The sequence below is a fragment of the Diaporthe batatas genome (assembly GCF_019321695.1).
Source record: "Diaporthe batatas strain CRI 302-4 chromosome Unknown Contig00011, whole genome shotgun sequence".
Classification (NCBI taxonomy): Eukaryota; Fungi; Ascomycota; class Sordariomycetes; order Diaporthales; family Diaporthaceae; genus Diaporthe; species Diaporthe batatas.
Genome location: NW_025408558.1, coordinates 1,615,097 through 1,633,181, shown reverse-complemented (window position 1 = coordinate 1,633,181; position 18,085 = coordinate 1,615,097). Strand labels below are relative to the sequence as shown.

Genomic DNA, 18,085 nt, shown 5'->3' with positions numbered 1-18,085 from the left:
AGAAGAATAATTCATGCAGGTTTAATTCGACAAGGAATTAGATTCGGGGTCGAAGCAAATACTTCAATTTATTTGTACGCCAACTTACCTGGTATCAAGAATCCCACCAACAACATGCATCCCGATTTAAAATACTGGAACAGCGGAAGGAAGCTGTCGAGGAGCCCAAAAGCTCTTCAAATTCCAGCGTATCCCGAGCCATCAGAAGGCGAAGGCGACGCCGGCGCCAAAGCAACGCCATAACTCCCATCCCCATTGCACTCAACCTTGTCACCGCTCACAACGTACTCGCCCTTACAAGCAGCCACAAATTCAAGCGAGCCAACATCCATGGACCAGCTGCTGGCCGCCGTAGACGGAACCAGCCTCGCACGTCTCATTTTCGTTCTCGTTCATGGGCTGTCCTTGCCGCTGATAAAAGCGCCGGTAGCAAGAGGGGCCGCGTTTCCATTCGGAACCGTCGCGATCACAAAGCGGCGCTTTGAATGGCCGGGCGCCAGTGGAGGAGCCTCAGGGACGATGGGGCCAATTGGTCCGATGGAACCGGAGGAGGTGTTGGGCAGGTTACTCGGCGACCATGCATTGGTGTTGCACTGCTCCAGGTGGCGTAGGTGGACGACAGACAGCACGATGAGGCCCGCCAGGAGGCCCGCCGACAACAGCGCCAGTATGATGGTGGCGATGAGGTATTTCTTGCGCTGCATGGACTTGAGCTCGACCTCCCGGACAAGCTGGCGCTCAGCATCGATGGACTGCATCATATTTCTCGATGGTGCAGTGAATTCGAATGTAAATACGTGTCTCAGGTGATTTTTTGATGGTATTGAGTTTCCGGTTGCAGGGTTTTGTGGGTGATGAGGTGTTTGATGAGGATGTAAACGGTGATTCGGATTCTAATTCTCCTTCATATTTATATGTGGGACTCAGAAATCTAGTCACAATGCTATTATACAACCCGGCGAAAGCCGGTCTAAAGAACAATAGTGTTGTTTCTCAGCAGAATCCAAATTCCCTCTTACAAAGGGGCTTTGATTTGTTTCGGGACAACAATGCTGCTATCACGTGGTGCTTTGAAGTCTAGCATTGTCAGCGTCAAGACTCGAATCAACAAAGCATAGGCCCTCAGATGCTTGTGTATGACATTTCCAGGTCGAAACACGCAAAAAGACTCCAGACTTGGATTTGTTCGGGCAAACTTGATCAAAGCCTTCTAAAGTTCGTAATTCTGTACTCCCATTCTTTACAGCCTGAAAGCCAACTGATCACGACAAGACGGAATCATATGCAGTAACCCAATTAGTTCAAACCTTCCCAACCACAATATCCTCCTCCAAATACAAATTGTGCATCATATAATCATACTGCTCCAGTCCCTGATCGGGTTCCGGAACATGTAGGCCATTATACTCAGCGAATAGCGTCTCATTCAAACGCTTGACCCAGACAGCTGTATCTCCGGGATTCAACGGCCCGGCCGAGACGACAATATGACCGCTCTTCAGCACATATGAGCCTCCTTCTCCAAGCGTACTATTGGCGTCCTGATGCTGCATGAGGTTTTTGCCAGGTTCTGGCACTTTTCCAGCCTTGGTGTACTCATTTCCATCGTTCATGCACGACGAGCTGGGGGTATCGCACCAGGTAATGTTACCTGCATTGGCGAATACAATGCTGAAAGCGCACGGCGCCGTGCCGTTGCAGCCGGTGCCTTTGAAGGTGCCTTGTGAGTTATAGAACTGGCGGATGACTTGGCTCTGAGCTAGTTCGTTCATTAGACGGCATCAAGTATATCGCGACGAGACTGGCATAGATAGTGCTGGTGTCTTGAATCGGCGTGGGTGTTGAAGGACACACCGTTATTGTACCCGTTCTTGACACATCGGTTGACCTGACCACCTGCATCGGCTTCCCTCACAGACTTGAAAGGGTATTCATCGCACTGGTATTCTCCTCTTGGATACGGGCTCTTGTTGCAGCGATTATCGGACCCGCAACCTGCTTTGGCGCTACGCTGAGCTCCTATGATGGTTGAGGGCTTGTCCCAAGTGAAGGTCGCACCCCACTTCTGACAAAATGCACCTAAGGTGGGACCTGGTCAATATGTTGACTGCTCAACAGGTACCCAGATGGCTTTGATTTCAAAAGACTTTGGACACAATGAATCACCGTAACACATGTTATCGCAAACGTCTGTGTAACTAAGACTGATCAGCTTCATCAACTCGGACGGAAAGGAGAGAAGGACTCCGCCAAGAACCAAAGAGCAATATACCGCCGAGAGATTTATGGTCACAATCGAAGATCATCTTGTGGCTCGACGATGCTACTATCATAGACACAAGCAACAACGCTGTGATTGCGGTTATAAAAGTGGTCTGCATCTTGACGTAGTATTGGCTAAAGAGTAGTTTGATCAGTGAAAATAGAATGTAGTTAGTAGTCGTATATGGCTTCAGATGTGTACAGAACAGAAGTAAAACCGGGTAGTGATGGTCTTAGCCCTGAGTTGAAAATGATGTGAACTTTGGAATACCGAAAATCTACTGGTGGTGTGCAATACGTACCATCTTTATATCCAGTTCCTCTAATATCACTCAGCAATATTGGGACCCGCTGCGCAAGGCCAAGCCGACTGATGTCTCTCAAAAGTTTTGGCGAAGGATCACTGTTTCATCTGTGACCCGATTCTGAATCATCGCGGCCATTTTCCGTTGCAGAAGATCACCGCCCTCGGCCTAAAGTTGCATTTGTTGTCGCATTTCGAATAAGCGCTAATATGAGTCGGCCTCAAGATGTAGAGCGATCCAAAATGGAAAAGTTGACAGAAATTGAAAAGAAAACAAAGACGAACTGAGTCAATAAGCTCTTGTACCATATGTAGTAAGTACTTAAGTAGGTATGCAGGTCTTGGAGAATACTGGCAATCCCTCAACTAGGCACCAATAGCAGTCCGGTTCCGAAAATGCACCAGAAATGAAGAAGGGTAGTTGAAGTGTCCCCCGTCTTCAAGTTCTGCCTTGTCTCGGTCCAGGCTCAGACTGCTCCGCGTTCATTACCTAACTTCTCCGTACAATTATCACCCACACACACGGCTCGGTTGATAGATGATGTAAAGGCCATGCGGAAAATGGAGTCATGGCCTCAGCTTATTGGGTCTTTCACCTTTCCACCAGCTCCCTGCACCACGGGAAACCAAAGCACTTCTCCATTCCCACGTCGCACTCCTTCGAGAACGGATGATGCACGCCCGCAAGCAAAAGGACATCAAAAGCCCCGGGGACCTCACCACCTCACCACCGCTGGCTACTACATAGGCGCCCTATCCTAGGTACCTAGGTAGGCAGCCAGCCCCCCCACCCTTCCGCAACAACGGCACCATCCCTCCTCTCCCAGCCGACCCACGCCCCCGAGCCGGGCCAGCACAGCAACGACAACCGGGCCGACGCAGCCTTCGCAGTCTACCTACACCCTCACCGGCACCGGCACCGGCACCGGCGCCACGGCCCCGCCCGACCAAGTCGCCCCCGCCCTCGAGGAGCAGTGGCGGCAGCAGAATGACAACGAGACAACCCGCCTCGTGAGGCCCGCACCCGCTGCCTCCCCTGCCCCCAGGACGCTCACGGAGGTCGTCCACACTGGCCAAGGTTCAGCAACCGCGCGGGGACACCGGCAGCGCGGCGGGCGATCTGATTTGGGGTGGCCGATGGCGTTCATCGTCGTCGTCCCCGGGTGGTGGGGGGGGGGGGCTGGGACACGAGGCCTGGGGGGCTGCTGTTCGTGCTCGCGGGCAACGGGCGGGGTTGTGTGCTGGATGGGTTCTTCGTCAGGCTGGAGGAAGCGTACGTGATGCTTTCGAGCCTGGGATTTGGGGATCAGGGGTTGGCCAGGGCTGAGGAGATTTATGGACGGGAACCTCAGAGTTGAATGTGTGGTTGTGGCGAGAATGGGAGCACTTAACGGTGGGGGTGGGGGGTTCGGCACGAAATGCCTACCTGGGGGAGGCATTGCTTGTGATAGCTGCGAAAGTAATGATGTGTCTTTTCCGTCCGACTAGGTGTATACATAATTACCCAAAGCCCCCGTCCCATCCTGTCCTTCCCAGCATCATTGACACTCATGCCCCAAAATGGCCACACACACACAACCACTGCAAATATCTAAACTACAAATGTTGAACTCGCCCAATCCTGACCAACTCCAGTAGTATATCACAACATACCCCAACAAGAAAAACATGTCTATCATATCGGCACGAAAGAAACAACAGCCCAGAATCCCCTTTTCAGTCAAAACGAAGCAGGTAGGGTCTGGTCGTGCGTGCTGCGTAAATGCAGACCATGAGAAGCAAATGTCCCAGGAGGAAGGGAGTGCGTGGTCTCCAGGAAGAATTGGTTGTGTCCACCGAATATAAATGCAATATTGAGCCCCAGGTCCAACTCATCCAAAAGTTCATGCTGCGTGCCAAGATATGCCTTCCCCAGTACCTGCTGGTCGGCCCGTCGGGCCCATAGACCAGCCGCGCCAAAAGAGCCGCCTAGATCAACAGTCGAGTATGTGTCCATATTTCAGATCTTTGAAAAAAGCCACAGACCAGATCAAGACCACCAGAACGACAAATTAACATCTTTTCATCATAAAACATCATGCACATATATCTCAATAAGATCCCCGCTCCTCAGTCGATCGTCTTGCCCCCACAGTCAGGGATCTTGACGCCGCTCTTGAGGTTGCGGTTGACGTCCATCAGGCCCCAGTGGTCCTCCCAGTTCTGGCCGCCCGAGTTGAACTGGATCTTCCAGGGCTCGTCGAAGCTCTCGAACCAGAAGTAGTTGGTGCCGTTGGCGAGGGCCTGGCACACCCACCCCTCCATGAACGTGTTCATCTCGTCGATGCCGGCGACCGACGCGTTGGGGCAGTCCGTGATCGCGGTGGTGCCGCAGTCCGTGCCGCCCTGCGACGGCCAGCCCGTCTCGGCGATGATATTCTTGCTGATGTCGGACTTCCAGAACCCGCCGTTCTGGTTCGACCAGAACGAGTAGGTCCACGACGCCGCGTCCTTGGCGTTGACGCCCGCGAAGAAGGGGTGGATGTTGGACATGATGTAGTCGCTCATCTGCGCCAGCTCGGACGTCCAGTCGTCACCCAGGTCCGACGTCGCCACCGGGAGCGACATCTGCCTGCTGGTGAGGTTGGTGCGCACCTCGGAGAGAAGCGAGCCGAGCTCCGAGGCCGTCATCTGTTCACGGAAGAGGATCTCGTTGGCGACGATGAGGCCCTTGAAGGGGGTCTCCCCGTACTCGTCCAAGATGTCCCACATCTGACTGAGCTGCCGCTCGTTGGTGGTGGTGTTACCGTCCTGCCAAACACCCAGCCAGATCTTGACGGTGTCCTTGAGCTCGAGTTGGTTGACGGCGTGAATGAGCATCTGCGTCTGGTTGCAGTCCGTTCCGTATAGTCGAATGGTGTTTGTCAGCTGAGACAGCACGGCCACGTCGCGGGTGACGTTGTTTTGCGATGGTGGGTTATGCATGCAATCGGGGTATTGCGTGTTGAGAGGCGTGTAGTCGATGCCGGGGAACACCTTGTGCAAGTTCGCGTTGTTCATGAGCTTCTTGATCTCGGCGCTGTTGATGTTGAGGTCGCCATTGTCCGCTGTGTCGTCGGCTGCCGATTTGCCGGGGGGTGCAGAGCCGGCACCCCTATTCCGGAAGATGCCAAAGTAGACGCCCAGTCCGATGCCAGCGGCGACCAGCACCAGAACGCCAGCGATGATCAGCCATCTCAACTTCTTGGAGCTGGTGCTCTGTTTCTCAAGCCACGCAGACTTCTCAGGGCCGGCGCCGAGGTCATACGTGCTGCCGCCGGCGCCCTGGTACCCAGTGTTCCCGTTGACGGCGTCATAGTGGCCATTTCCATCTCGACTGGCGCCGTTCTTGCCGACGAGGCCACCGATGGCCCCCATCACGCCAGCTCCGGCTGCTGCCCCACCTGCTGCTGCCGCCCCGGCACCGTTCTGGGTGCTCTTACCGCTCGAGTGACCGAGACTCAGCATACTATGCCGGGCCCCTCTCTGATTATACTCGAGTCCGTCGTCGCCATCGTCAAGGATCTCGTTCGGGTCCACGGTGCCCAAGTTAGCGCGGCTGTGTACCGAGTAGCCCTGGTATGGGTCGTCTCGGTAGGGACCTGGTGCATAGCCCGGGCTTCTCGACCTGTAGCCCGGGGAAGACTGGGCCATTGGAACTGCAGCAGCATTGAGCCCTTGCAAGCTGGAGTGTGAGGCGCGGTCACCGGCGTCGCCAGCGTAGGCCGTTGGGCCTGGCCGCAGACTCGCTTGTGGGTCATGCATGGGGTAGTCGTTGTTTCCCCTCCCGTAGCCGTAAGGGTCATGTGTTTGGTATGTCTGTTGGGGGTAGTTGGGGCCTCTCATGGCCTCGAGACCACTCTCTCTTGGGTTTTGTTCTGCTACACCGTAAGCAATGCCCGCGACTCCGCCGGCCGCCGCTTCACTAAAGTTGTCCGCACCTGGGGTGATGTTGCTCTGCGGGGGAGCATAGTATTCCGGGTCGGGCCTCCACTGGCCCTGGGCTTGTGGGGGCACATGCGATTGTGAGTAACCCTGGGGCGACAACGAGGCGGCGCCAGCGCCAGCCCCGAGCCCTGCGGCAGCGCCGGCGGCCATGTAGGGCGTCCGACTCGAGTTTGGTGGCATGCCCTCTCGACTTGACCTCCTGTTTGCGCGCATCTCGGTAAAGGCCGAGTCTGGGTGGGCGGCTGGCATTGGCTGTCGACCTGGCGAGTCGTCGTAACGAGGCTGCTCGTAGCGTCTCGAGCCGGCGGCGGGGGGATACTGGGACATGTTGGGTTGCGTCTGCTGGTGATGCAGTGGTGGATGATCGGAGGAAGAGCCGGCGTTGAAGGCCTCCCTTTCGTCGCCTTCAGACTCGAAAGAGTATCGAGGCATGCTGTCGGAGATTGAGGATCACAATTTCAGGAATAGACAAAGTGTCTCAGAGCAAAGAGCGACCTTCCCTGGCGGATCAGCAGACAATGGGGTCTGCCAGCAACGGGGGCGGGCGGGAGTGTTTGCCAGTCAGAGGCGGGAGTTTGAATCAGGACTAGGAATAGACTGGAGCAGCGTGTCGGAGATTGAGAGAGCGCTGCAACCACGAACCAGGAGGGCCGCGGTGTGGTAAATTGGGCCGAGGGAGAAAGCAGCCGGCAGCAGAGGGCAGAAAGGGAGCGGCCTCTGCTTGGCGGGTCGACGGCGCGAGGGAGGCCTGGCAGCCTGGGAGGGCAATTAACTGCGACAATTTCCAGGCTGTCTTTTTTTGTCTCTGCCTCGCCCTCGCAGTCTGCGGCGAGCGCCCAGGATGTCGGGTCTGTCCCTGTCGCCGTTCGTGTTTGGACTTGCTAACCCCGACGGCGTCTTTTGCAGGCTCAGCGCAATCCGAGTGCAAGCACTGGCCGTGCCAGCCCTGTCTATACTTATGCTTAATGAGTGGGTCGGGCAGAGTCGAGCGAGAAGCAGCACGATGGGTCAGACCGTTGGTTGGCCTGTGTGTGGGCCGAGAGAGTGCGTGCAAGGAGCGAAGCAAACGGGTAAGATACACAGTAAGCAAATGTAGGCAGTGGCAGGAAGAAAAGGGAAGAAAGCGAAAAAGAAGCAATCTGCCAGACAGACAACAAGACCGATCGACCGACCGACAGGTGGTCAGACACACGACCTGGGGGACAAACAAGGTCGGCCGGGCAAAGTGATGACCTCGTTGTCGGCCCTTTCGTATTCTTGGAAACAGGAAACATGCGAATTGGCTGATTGGGGAGGGGCATGGTTGGGATGGCTGGGATTTGTGGATTCTGGACTCCCCAGGGGCCTGTGAGGTTGGGGCCTTGCCTGGCAAGCCTGGCCCCAAGCCCCCCAGCCCCCCTCAGGCAGTTCAGGGTGGCTAGTGCTGCAACAAAGGGTGAGCTCCTGGCAGCTGGGTAGGGGTCCCCCCCACATCCTGGCCCCCGACCGTCGTCCTGATTGGAGGCTTTGTCCAGCTGGCCCCACTCGTCTCCCGGCGACCAAAGATGGAGGGTCTCTCTGGCCCTTGGCCCCTGCCTGGTACACATGACGAGAGGTGGCCATTGTTTATTACTTTTGTGTTCGATATTCGATTGCAGTGCAGGCAGGCTGGCAGGCAGGCTGGCAGTATCATCCTCGACTTTCATCAGATTGGAAAGTAAACAAGACGTCAGTTGCTCACGACGACATCAAACCTGCTGAGGAGACTGATGCTTACTCATCATCCAGCACCATTTCTGTCTCAGACTCTCCCAGTCGATCCCTCGTATTCAACGGGCCGAGGGCCTACTAATACCAACTGTATTTGACCCAACACCTCTCACGAGCTAAGAACCGCCACCAGCGGACCGAATTCTCGACCCAGCCCCGACTGCCCGACCGTTGCAAGGCGAACCAGCCTGCTGGATCCCTCCAAGCAGCGAGGGAGCACGCGACGGGCGTCTTGCCAAAGAAAATTAAAAATTGCCTCAGTCTAGAAGGGCGACGACGGCGACGACGGCGACGAGTCGACGACAGTTGCTCGGCCGTGTCTGTGCCATGAGCCTCAAACACCCAAGGCTTATTTTAGACCACACAGCCGGCGCCTGCGGGGAGGCGGCCAAGGCCCACTCCAGCTGGAGAGTGGACACGACCTCGCCTACCTCGCCTTGCCGAAAAGAGGAAAAAACAAGAGTTTAGCGCCGACCTGGGCATTCATGCGGGCCAGGGGTCCGCTTGCAGTGCCGTGCCCACTCCGTAATACTCCGTACTGGCCGACACCGTCTGACAGTGTGTGTGCCAAAGGAGAGCTGGGCCGTGGCAGCAGCTAGTCTAGATCAGCCGTGACGTTTGGGTGTTTCTTTGCGGTGAGCATGTGGTTCATCTCAAGTATGGAGTACAAATCAATGCTGGCTGACCATGGACTCCATCGAGACCTCATGAAACCGATCCAGGTTTGACAGTGACATCATCACACCGCCGACAGCCAGAGGTCACAGCAACAGCCTGCCAGCCCTGCATCACCATCCATCAGACGAGCGAGTGACAATTGCCGTGCCGGCGTGATCGACTCGCATCGTGTAGATGCCGGATGCCGTCCCTCAGGCGACACGGGGCAGCCCCCCGGCCGGCAGCAGCACCTGCTTGTCCTTCCGGATCCTCCTGATCACGCCCACGTCCACGTTGAGCGCCTGCGCCGCCATCTCGGGCGGCGTCAGCGCCAGCCACTGCGCCAGCGAGATGTCCTGGACCCTCCCCGCCCGGAACACCTCCAGGTACGTGAGCCCCGAGTCCGCCGACGTGTTCTCCACGTAGTGGCCCGACCCCGCCGGGAACGCCGCCGTGTCGCCCGCCGAGAAGTCGAACGTCCGCGCGTTGCCGTCGCCCGTGAACACCGTCGCCCGCCCTGTGCCTTGGTGGAAGTACAGCCACTCTTCTGCCTGTGTGTGTGCCTGTCAGTTCTCTCGTTGTTCTTGGAAATACACACATGTACTTCCGTGTGCGTGTTTGTTTGTTCGTGCCGGGTGGCCAGGATGGGTATGGTATGGTAGGGGTAGGGCAGGGTAGGGCAGGGTAGGGGAGGCCCCCGTGGAACTCACATCCGGGTGCCAGTGCATCTCCCTCATCGCCCCCGGGGCAAGCGTCACCAGCGCTGCGGCGATGGTCGTGCTCCGCGGGAAGTTCGTCGAGTCCACCTTGTACAGCGAACCACCACCCCCAGGCGCCTGGATCGGGGGCTGCTGCAACGTGCGGAACACGAACGACTCCGTCCCGCCCGCCGGCTGCTCACCGGGCCCGGCCGAGACACCACGGTCCGCATCGCTCTCCCCCGCCGTGCCGTTGAGGATCCCCGGGCTCGGCCGGGGCACCCCGTCAAAGACGGCGGGGTCGAGACCAAAGTTCTTAGCGAGCACATCTCGCGGTGTATGAGCCACCCAGTCGTCCACGTTGAACGTCGAGCCGGCGGCGTCCGTGTCGGGCCCGTCAAACACCAGCAGGAACTCGTTCTGCTCCGCCATCCCCTGCACCGTGTGCGCCACCCCGCGCGGAAAGTACCAGATGTCCCCGAAGCCGAGCGTCTCGGCCTGGTAGCCGCCGTCCTGGTCCACCGCCGACACCAGCACGCTCCCGTTGTACACGAACCCCCACTCCGCCGTGTTGTGCCAGTGCGGCTCGCGGATCGCCCCCATCGCGAGGTGCTGCTGCGCCGCCGAGATGTCGTGGCTCGCCGGCAGGTCCGTGATGCTCTGCCTGCGCGTCCAGCCGCCCTGCGAGAGCCGCGTCCTCGACTGCGAGAAGCTCCATTTCAGGTTCGGCACCGTGCCGCCGTCGGTGGGCTGCTGGCCCAGGTTGGACGGGTTCTGGAGGTCCAGCTGGTGGTTGGTGGCTCCCAGGATCCGGCCTCCCCTGCCCGCCCCGTCGATCGGCTGGCCTGTGTCGAACTGAGGCCGATCTCGTTTCGATATCGGACCGGCATCGTCTTGGTAGTGCAACGGTAGCGATCGGCCTGTTTCCACCTGCGCCCAGAACAGCAGGTCAAGTAACAGCCGGATTCGCCTGTGTCTCATGGCTGTCCAATATCGATTGTACACAATGCCTCAGCTAGGCGGCGGGTGGGCAGACGCGTCTCGAAACTGAGGGGGGGAGCGATTGTGTGCGGAGTAAAGGGCATGTGCCTGCTGAAGTATGACATCGCCCTCGCCAGCTGGACATGCTCGTTCCCGTTGGGCCAGAGAGGTTGCTGATATCTAACTTTGTGAGGTTGGATCATCCTGCCTCTTGCACGACCGGGTAACCCGCCGAACTCTGTGTGGTGAATCATCGGACAATCCAATCCTGGCCCTCCTCTGTCTACTTCCCTGCGGCAAAAGCTTGGTGATGGAATCAAACAAACGTCTTCTTCGTGTCATGGGCGGCCGTGATAAGCCAACCGTGTGTGTGTCTGTCAAGCTGTCGACGTCTAAATTTGGGGGGTGCAATCAATCCGGGTTCTTCGGTGCTTTGTCTGACTTCATCTCGACTTTTGAACCGTGCTCCTCGAGTCTATTCCGGGGCCCGGGTGTGTCACAGCGGAACCAGCTCAGGCCCGTACGATTCCGCTCGTGAGGGGAAGCTGACAGTTCAGCCGATCATCAGATGAGGGCGGGCTGAGGATATCGTCAGCCAGCCACATGGGTTGCTTGTCCTCGAGGTCTGGAACTTTGGAGCGGTGAGCCGTGATCACAGAGTGTGTATTCAGTCTGCAGTTGTGTGGAAGTTCCGCAGGTGTGACTGTCCCGTAAATTATTAAGACTCCCTGCATGTGCTTTCGTTTCTAGTTGGTCGTGCATACCTAGGTATGAAGTCTACACGGTCCCGTCATATAGCAAGACATTCATACCCTGACATATTAGGTAGGTAAGGTGACCTCCGTCACCACAACCAACACCCATCCTCCACGCACGCACATCAGCCCTCGCGTTCGGGATCGGCCCAATCCGTGCCCACGCACCCTGCAACCACGAGCGCCACCCGTCCACCTCTGCCTGCGCGACCCTCTCCCGCAAGAATATCCGCACCACCGCCATGAACCCGGGCTCCACCGCGACCAGATCACCCCCCACGGCGCCCGCCCCGAGCGCAACCTCCATCTCCGCGGCGACCGCATCGTCGGCACGCGCGAGGCGGAGGTGCCCCGCGAGGTGCAGCAGCAGCTCCCCGAAGTTCTTCCGCCTGTGGTCATCCCACCCCCCCCGGGGCCTGCCCAGCAGCGTGGTGGCGTCCTGCGCCCCGGCGGGGAGGCGTGCCCGCCCGAGCGTCGTGGCCAGCAGGTACAGCTCGACGGCGCAGCGCGTCGCGGCCCGGGGTCACTTCCTGCAGTGCCGCGGCCGAGATCTCGGCGGGGCCGGGGGTGTTGTGGCGCCCCGCACCGTTGGCCAGCATGGAGTCGAGGGTCCTGAGGCTTGTGAGTTGAGCTCGGGGCTGGATTTGGCCTGGTGGTCGCCTGCGGGCTGGGGTGTGCTGTGGACGTAGAAGTCGACCCAGAAGGGACGCTGAGGGCTGTGCGGGTCCCTCCGTGAGGGGAGGCTCATTAGGGATGTTGGGAGTGGGTTGAATTGGCCCGGCTGGGAGCTGGGCGGCCGGGGTCTTACGTACTGCCTGTATGGAATAAGTAACCCCATCCATGGTCAGAAAGAGAAGTCTTTGTGATCTAATAGATCTCGAGCGTAGTGTGTATATGGGTGCGGGTAAGGGCTGGGAAGGTTTTGGGTTGTCATACATGGAATGTACATGGACGTGAATGAACAACAATGTTTGAGGGAATGAAGAAGTTGGCTGGCACACCCACAATGCGTACTTCCCAACAGGCCTGAACAACATCACGGCACCTTTGTCCTCCGGGTGCTGCTGCTCGTGCTGTGCAGCTGCGACAACATCGTTGGCCAAGGCCAACAAGGCTGCCTAGAAGCCCTCGCAGCGGGCCGTTGCTATTGACATGTGGAAGCTTACCCAGAGGGAATCATACTGTGGTTGTGGTGCCGGTGCTGCGCCATCCTCACCTGTGCTTCTCACCCCTTCTGGGGTCAGCAGACCTTTCCGATGAGTATGTAGATGCCGCGCCTGTGGGCTGGAGGTGAATTCCGTGCCCCTGACCCTGATTGGTCATCTTCTGGCTGACTGAGGGTGGATGGGTCCATATTGGTGGTGGTGATTTTCTTTGGGAGTGTTCTTATTGGTGTGGACTGTTATTGGTCTTGTGGAGAGGTGCTGTGTGGTTCCAGCAGGATGGGGTGGTTAGTATTTGATATCCTCGTAAGTGAGCTTTGGTTTGGAATTGACGTTTGTTTTTTTCGCTCTTCCAGCCTCTCCTCAAATTTCTGTGCCGGACTAGCTGGCAACTGGTAGACGTTGCAAGCAATTATGAGTAGAGGGCTCGTCTAGTCAAGGCTTGTACAGACCTAGTGACCTGTAGTTGGACTTGGAGCAGATACTAGGAGGATGAAAAGAATAGTGTATATGCCTAATACACAAGAGGTTTCTGTTGTGATTCAAAATGCTGCCTCATCCTGAATTGGCTAACCTCTATATCTAGAAAACTAGCTGTTTTCCGTTGGATCCACTACAACTAAGGCCAATCACATGTGCATGATTCCTAGTATCAATTATTGTCTTTGCTACCATCTGCAAGAATATGTACAGATTTGGCAATTAAGCTATCTATCATTGGTTGATGAACTGACTATTAGCTGTTAGGCTCTGCCATACCCCCCTCGGAACTTCCAGCAAGAGAAATTCCCCATCTCGGGATGATTTCGATGTTGCTTCCCATACACATGGCTCCCCAGCTCTGAGAAATTGCAGGAAGTCGCGACTCCTTTGCCCACTAGCGAAGCAAACAAACGAAACAGAAAACTTATCCTCAGCCCTCTCTCTTCCCTTTTTTCCCACTGTCTTCTCCAGGCACCCACACTGGCGGTCTGGTTGAGGCCAAAAAAGGGTCGGAAATGGCATCGATATCTCCGTAAGGGGTTCCGTCGACCTGTGACGCAGCCGTGGCTTGGTCGACCACGGCCGACTGCGCCGCGGCCCGTGCCGGCCTCTTCCCCTGGTGGTGGGCGACGGTGGCGCTTTGCGTGGCTGTGTGGTTTCGCTTCTATTCCGTATACGTCCGAGGACATACATGGCGCCTCCATATGGTGGTAAGCACTCAAGACCCAGCGCTTTTTGTGTGGATGTCTACCTATACTTTCTGGGCGGTGTCATCCAATCGAGATGGCCGCGGCGGTAGCAACAGCAGCAGTAGGGTGGATTCCTTTCTAATCTCCATACATATAAAACATATGCGATGCCCACATATAGTAGTAAACCCTTGAGTACCAGCGTTTAATAAAACACAGTGCTAATAACAGGATAGAGAACAGTAGCAGTAACAGTGGTGCCAGCGGCGAGGAGGCGGTGGTAGCGACAGCGGACGAGAGGCGCCTAGGTTGGAGCCCCCGGCATTAGGATCCTTTTTAGGCAGTGTTTTATTTTAATTATTAACTTAGTTTTCATTATTCTCTTTTTATATTTAGTACATGTTAGGGTTAATCGATCTTATATTATTATTAAATTAAATAATAGTAACCACACTACTTTATTTCCTTTAATTTTTAATAATCTATTATACTATATATTAATATATAAAAAAGCCTTTATACATTATATTATATTCTTTAAAATATATTAAATAGTTTTACTTCTATTTTATATATATTTAAAAATATATATAATACTTTATATAATAATAAATATTTAATATTTAATATTTAATATTTAATATTTAATATTTAATATTTAATATTTAAAAGAATATAATATTAATAATAATAGTTATAATATAATAAATATTTATAGTTTTAACTTTATAATATATAAATAAAATTAAAAGTATTATTTTAATAATAATATTAATTAAAATATTATAAAAACTTATATAATAAGATTAAATATAAAATAATTATTATATAAATAAATTATATTAAAAGTTTAATTAAAAATTATTCCTTTAAATATATATATATATATATATTAATAAAACCTTTATTAAATAAGTATTATAACTTTTATTTAAGTATATAATTATTAACTTGAAAAGAATTTAAAATAAAAATAATTAATAATATACTACCTTTAAAACTTTTATAATAAAGTATTAAAACTTTTAAAATAAATTTTAAAAGTAATTTATAAAAAGATAAAGAAAGAGTATAATAAGTTTATTCTTTTAAGTTTATACTTTTATTATTAATAATTATTAACTCTTTAATAATATAAAAATATAATAGAAATAAAAAAATAAATAAATTTAAAGTTCTTTTATAAAAGAATTATAAGGATATATATAAAGTTATTAAAGACTTTATATATAAGCTATTGAAAGAAGAAATAAATAATTATATAGTATAAAGGAAAAATATAGTATAGTTAAAGCTTAAAACATACTATATTAATATTAATAACTAAACTATTTATAATCCTATTTTATTAAGGAGCCTAGTATGTATAAGGTATTCTTTAGCAGCCTTGCTTCTAATAGAATTTATATTGGAGATAAATGTCTTTAGGTGTCTTGGAATTAGGTTATCTGAGGACTACAGGAGTTGAACTTTATTGAAGTATTGATTGATTCTTGCTCGTGTATGTAACAAGGTTATAGCACAGATTGAGAGCTAGAACCCTTAATCTCAAGACATAGATGACCAGTCAAGAGTCAATGCCGTACGAACAGCAGCCAAAGTCTAGCCACAAGTGGCTTCTGCAGAACGTTCTATCCGTGAAGAACAGCACAAGTGTGTTGTAATAGTAGGTATAGAGATCCAGCAGAAGAACATCACTTCTAGTCAGCCATTGAATTGTGGTGACAGCCAGTGGGCCGGCCGATGAACCTGGTCTGCTGGCATGGATTGCTCAATGCACAAATTGTTTGTCCACTGCAAGGCTAGGCCCCACAGAGACCAGGGGGATTGCGATGTATCTTCACACAGACCAGAAGCGCACCATCCGTTGTTCTTTCGGCGAGTTCCCATGTAGTCCCCGGGGCGGGTCGCATGGGGATCATCTGCGCCACACACATGTTAGCATTCAAGTGTTTGACTCTGAACCTAGTGCAGCACAGCTTACCTTGACCAAATGGTGGATTACAAGACCATCTACAACGCTATTCGCAGTTTCTATTTGCCTTCACAAGTTTCAGTTCGGCTTCATTTAAGCCTCAAGAGCAGGTGAAGGAGAAATATGCGGGAAGAGAAGGCCACATGGTTGAAGCAAGCAACAACTTGAAGAGAGAGACAGGCTCAAAAGACAAAAAGGCAAGCACTCACACTGACAGCAAGGATGGGAGCCAGTACTAACCAGTGACGGGAGTAATGCTTCCTGACCTTCCAAGGTTGTCTGTTGGGCACTAGGCCAAGGCTATGTGCCAAGGTGCAACAGGAGCGTGACTGCTAGCCCAAAGCTCTAGCATATGGCCAAGAGACCATAGTAACTAGTCTAAAAGAGAGGTTATTCCTATAGTACATAAATAGCATACTGTCATTATATCGTATTATAACTATCGTTATTAGCATTATATTCTTTCTAAATACTGGGTCTTAAGTGCTTACCACTATATAAAGGCGCTATATATATCCTTAAATATATATAGAATAGAAGTAAAACTATAACTATATATCTTTTAATAATAATTAGTATTATAAATAATAATAAAATTATTATAGAAAATTTAATATTATAATTTCAATTAAATTAATTTTAAATAATATATTATACTTTATTTTTAAAATATTAATTATTTAGTTTTAATTTTCTAATTAAAATTTAATAATATTTTATATATATTACCTTCTTATTATACTTAATAAACCTATTAATATTAAAATAATTTTTATTTTAAAGCTTTCTCTTTATAAACTTTTAAATATTTATATTTACTTTATATAATAAACATTTAAAGACCTTATAATTTAAATTTTCTTTTTCTTTCATTATTTAATAATTATCACTGAAGCCTACTAGTATAGAGCATAGATCCGGTAGGTATTTATGTTATATCTTTCTTACTAATACGCGCAGAAACCTACCTTAGTACCCGGGTAGGGTGTCCGGAGTTCTGGACATAGCACACACTTATCCTTGCTTTCACTTTTTATACTTCATTTGCTCACTAAACTACTGATACATATATTATCCAGAGTCCTGTAGGACCCTACTAATCCCCGAAAGGCCCAGCTGTGGGGTGACGAACTGGTTCGGCCGGTCCTGGGGGGTTGACGACTTCCACAGCCACGAAGCTTGAGAGTTGCGATCGAATGTGGAACGATCGAAGCTGAATGCGATCTACAAGGCTAGCCTGGTGCTAAGCATTCAAGGAGTCTCAATCAATGTGATCGCTAAGCTTACTCCGCCCTAGGTTCGCCCAGGTGTTTGGGTGGTTTTGGTGTGGGTGTTTGTGTACGGTAACATCTCGACCGGAAGTTTGCATGATATCGACTGACTAGGTACCTATTATCCCCACTTTCAATGAGACCAACATCAACATCGGACTACTCGCGTTGACGACCTACGTGCAGGAACTTGGCGGATAATTTAACAACGACTTCATGTACTTCGCGGACCTGAATGAGCTCCAGATGAATTTTACAACTTACAGTTCAATCGAGTCCTGGTGTCCTAACGTCTACCGCTGACGTTTCATGGGCCCTCCGATCTGCAATGACAAGGCTAAAATAGGACGTGAACGGATTTAAGAGTCTGTATCTTGATCGTAATGCTTGAAAAGCTTCGCACAGAACACTCGAAACACAGAAGAGATGACAACATTGCAGATTGAGTTCAGACGGGGATTTAACAATGACCGAGAATCCTCCAAGAAGCGGGCTGCTCTCCGCTGGGATCGTGATCTTGTCGTGACTTTTCAAGGTTGACCCCGCGTTTCTGCTAGTCTTGACCGATACTGAAGCTCGATGGTGCGTTGTTGTTGCTTGTGCTGCAAGATTGCGAACAGATCAACATTCTGCACTCACCACATCAATGCGGTACTGCGGCAAATGCGCGTGGCTGTTTTTGTGTTCGATCCGGGGCTCGGCACTATCTACCTGGATGGCTATGTGCTACACAATCCAGTCAAGGCATGGATCTCGGCGTCAAAAATATGGCTGACGACGAGTCATCGTTGGGCAGAGTAATGCAGATTTTCTCTCCTCAACTTGTGGAGTTGTACGTGATCACGGCGGACGCTCTTGGCTGCTGTCACGGGTCAAAGCTCACGGCACTCTGCGTAACAATTAGCTTGAGAAACTTACGATGTCATATTGCCAAGAGGGCAGAAAACCAGGCGCTGAGATGCTCGTCGTGGTCCCGCCCAGGATGTGCTAAACTCTATTCTCCAGCTGTTCCCAGAAGCCCGGATGCATCTCTCCCAAAAACAGCACTAGAAAAACAGCGGTAGCCGCCCGCGGTTCCGCCGCCCGCGGGAACACCTCCCATGTCGATACTTTGGGCACCGCTGACCTATAA

At 51.9% G+C, this 18,085-nt stretch overlaps 4 protein-coding genes across 4 annotated transcripts; all 4 read right to left on the bottom strand.

Moving 5' to 3' along the window:
- Positions 1–392: 392 nt before the first annotated feature.
- On the bottom strand, positions 393–761 carry KVR01_009006 (uncharacterized protein; the record flags this gene model as incomplete). Its single annotated transcript, XM_044791326.1, has 1 exon — positions 393–761. One exon carries the CDS (start codon positions 759–761, stop codon positions 393–395), a length of 369 nt encoding a protein of 122 aa, XP_044641508.1.
- A 3,259-nt stretch (positions 762–4,020) lies between these two features.
- Positions 4,021–7,840, bottom strand: KVR01_009008 (uncharacterized protein). The gene is made up of 2 exons (XM_044784396.1): positions 6,526–7,840; positions 4,021–6,462 (listed from the first exon to the last, which is right to left on the bottom strand). The coding sequence occupies exons 1-2, from the start codon at positions 6,962–6,964 to the stop codon at positions 4,676–4,678; spliced, it is 2,226 nt and encodes a 741-aa protein (XP_044641510.1). The 5' UTR covers positions 6,965–7,840; the 3' UTR covers positions 4,021–4,675.
- Positions 7,841–9,150: 1,310 nt separating this feature from the next.
- KVR01_009058 (uncharacterized protein) lies at positions 9,151–10,617 on the bottom strand (the record flags this gene model as incomplete). Its single annotated transcript, XM_044784827.1, has 2 exons — positions 9,151–9,489; positions 9,649–10,617. The coding sequence occupies 2 exons, from the start codon at positions 10,615–10,617 to the stop codon at positions 9,151–9,153; spliced, it is 1,308 nt and encodes a 435-aa protein (XP_044641560.1).
- A 777-nt stretch (positions 10,618–11,394) lies between these two features.
- KVR01_009255 (uncharacterized protein) lies at positions 11,395–12,726 on the bottom strand (the record flags this gene model as incomplete). The annotated part of the gene is made up of 4 exons (XM_044786397.1): positions 11,395–11,865; positions 11,959–12,187; positions 12,378–12,486; positions 12,618–12,726. 4 exons carry the CDS (start codon positions 12,724–12,726, stop codon positions 11,395–11,397), a joined length of 918 nt encoding a protein of 305 aa, XP_044641757.1.
- Positions 12,727–18,085: the final 5,359 nt, after the last annotated feature.

Bases quoted from the DNA above. Each gene is read 5' to 3' on its own strand.
- KVR01_009008 (XM_044784396.1), bottom strand. From the start codon at position 6,964: ATGCCTCGATACTCTTTCGAGTCTGAAGGCGACGAAAGGGAGGCCTTC. The intron at 6,463-6,525 runs GTGCGGACAACT...ACGGTGTAGCAG, and splicing joins GCAGAGCAACATCACCCCAG to AACAAAACCCAAGAGAGAGT.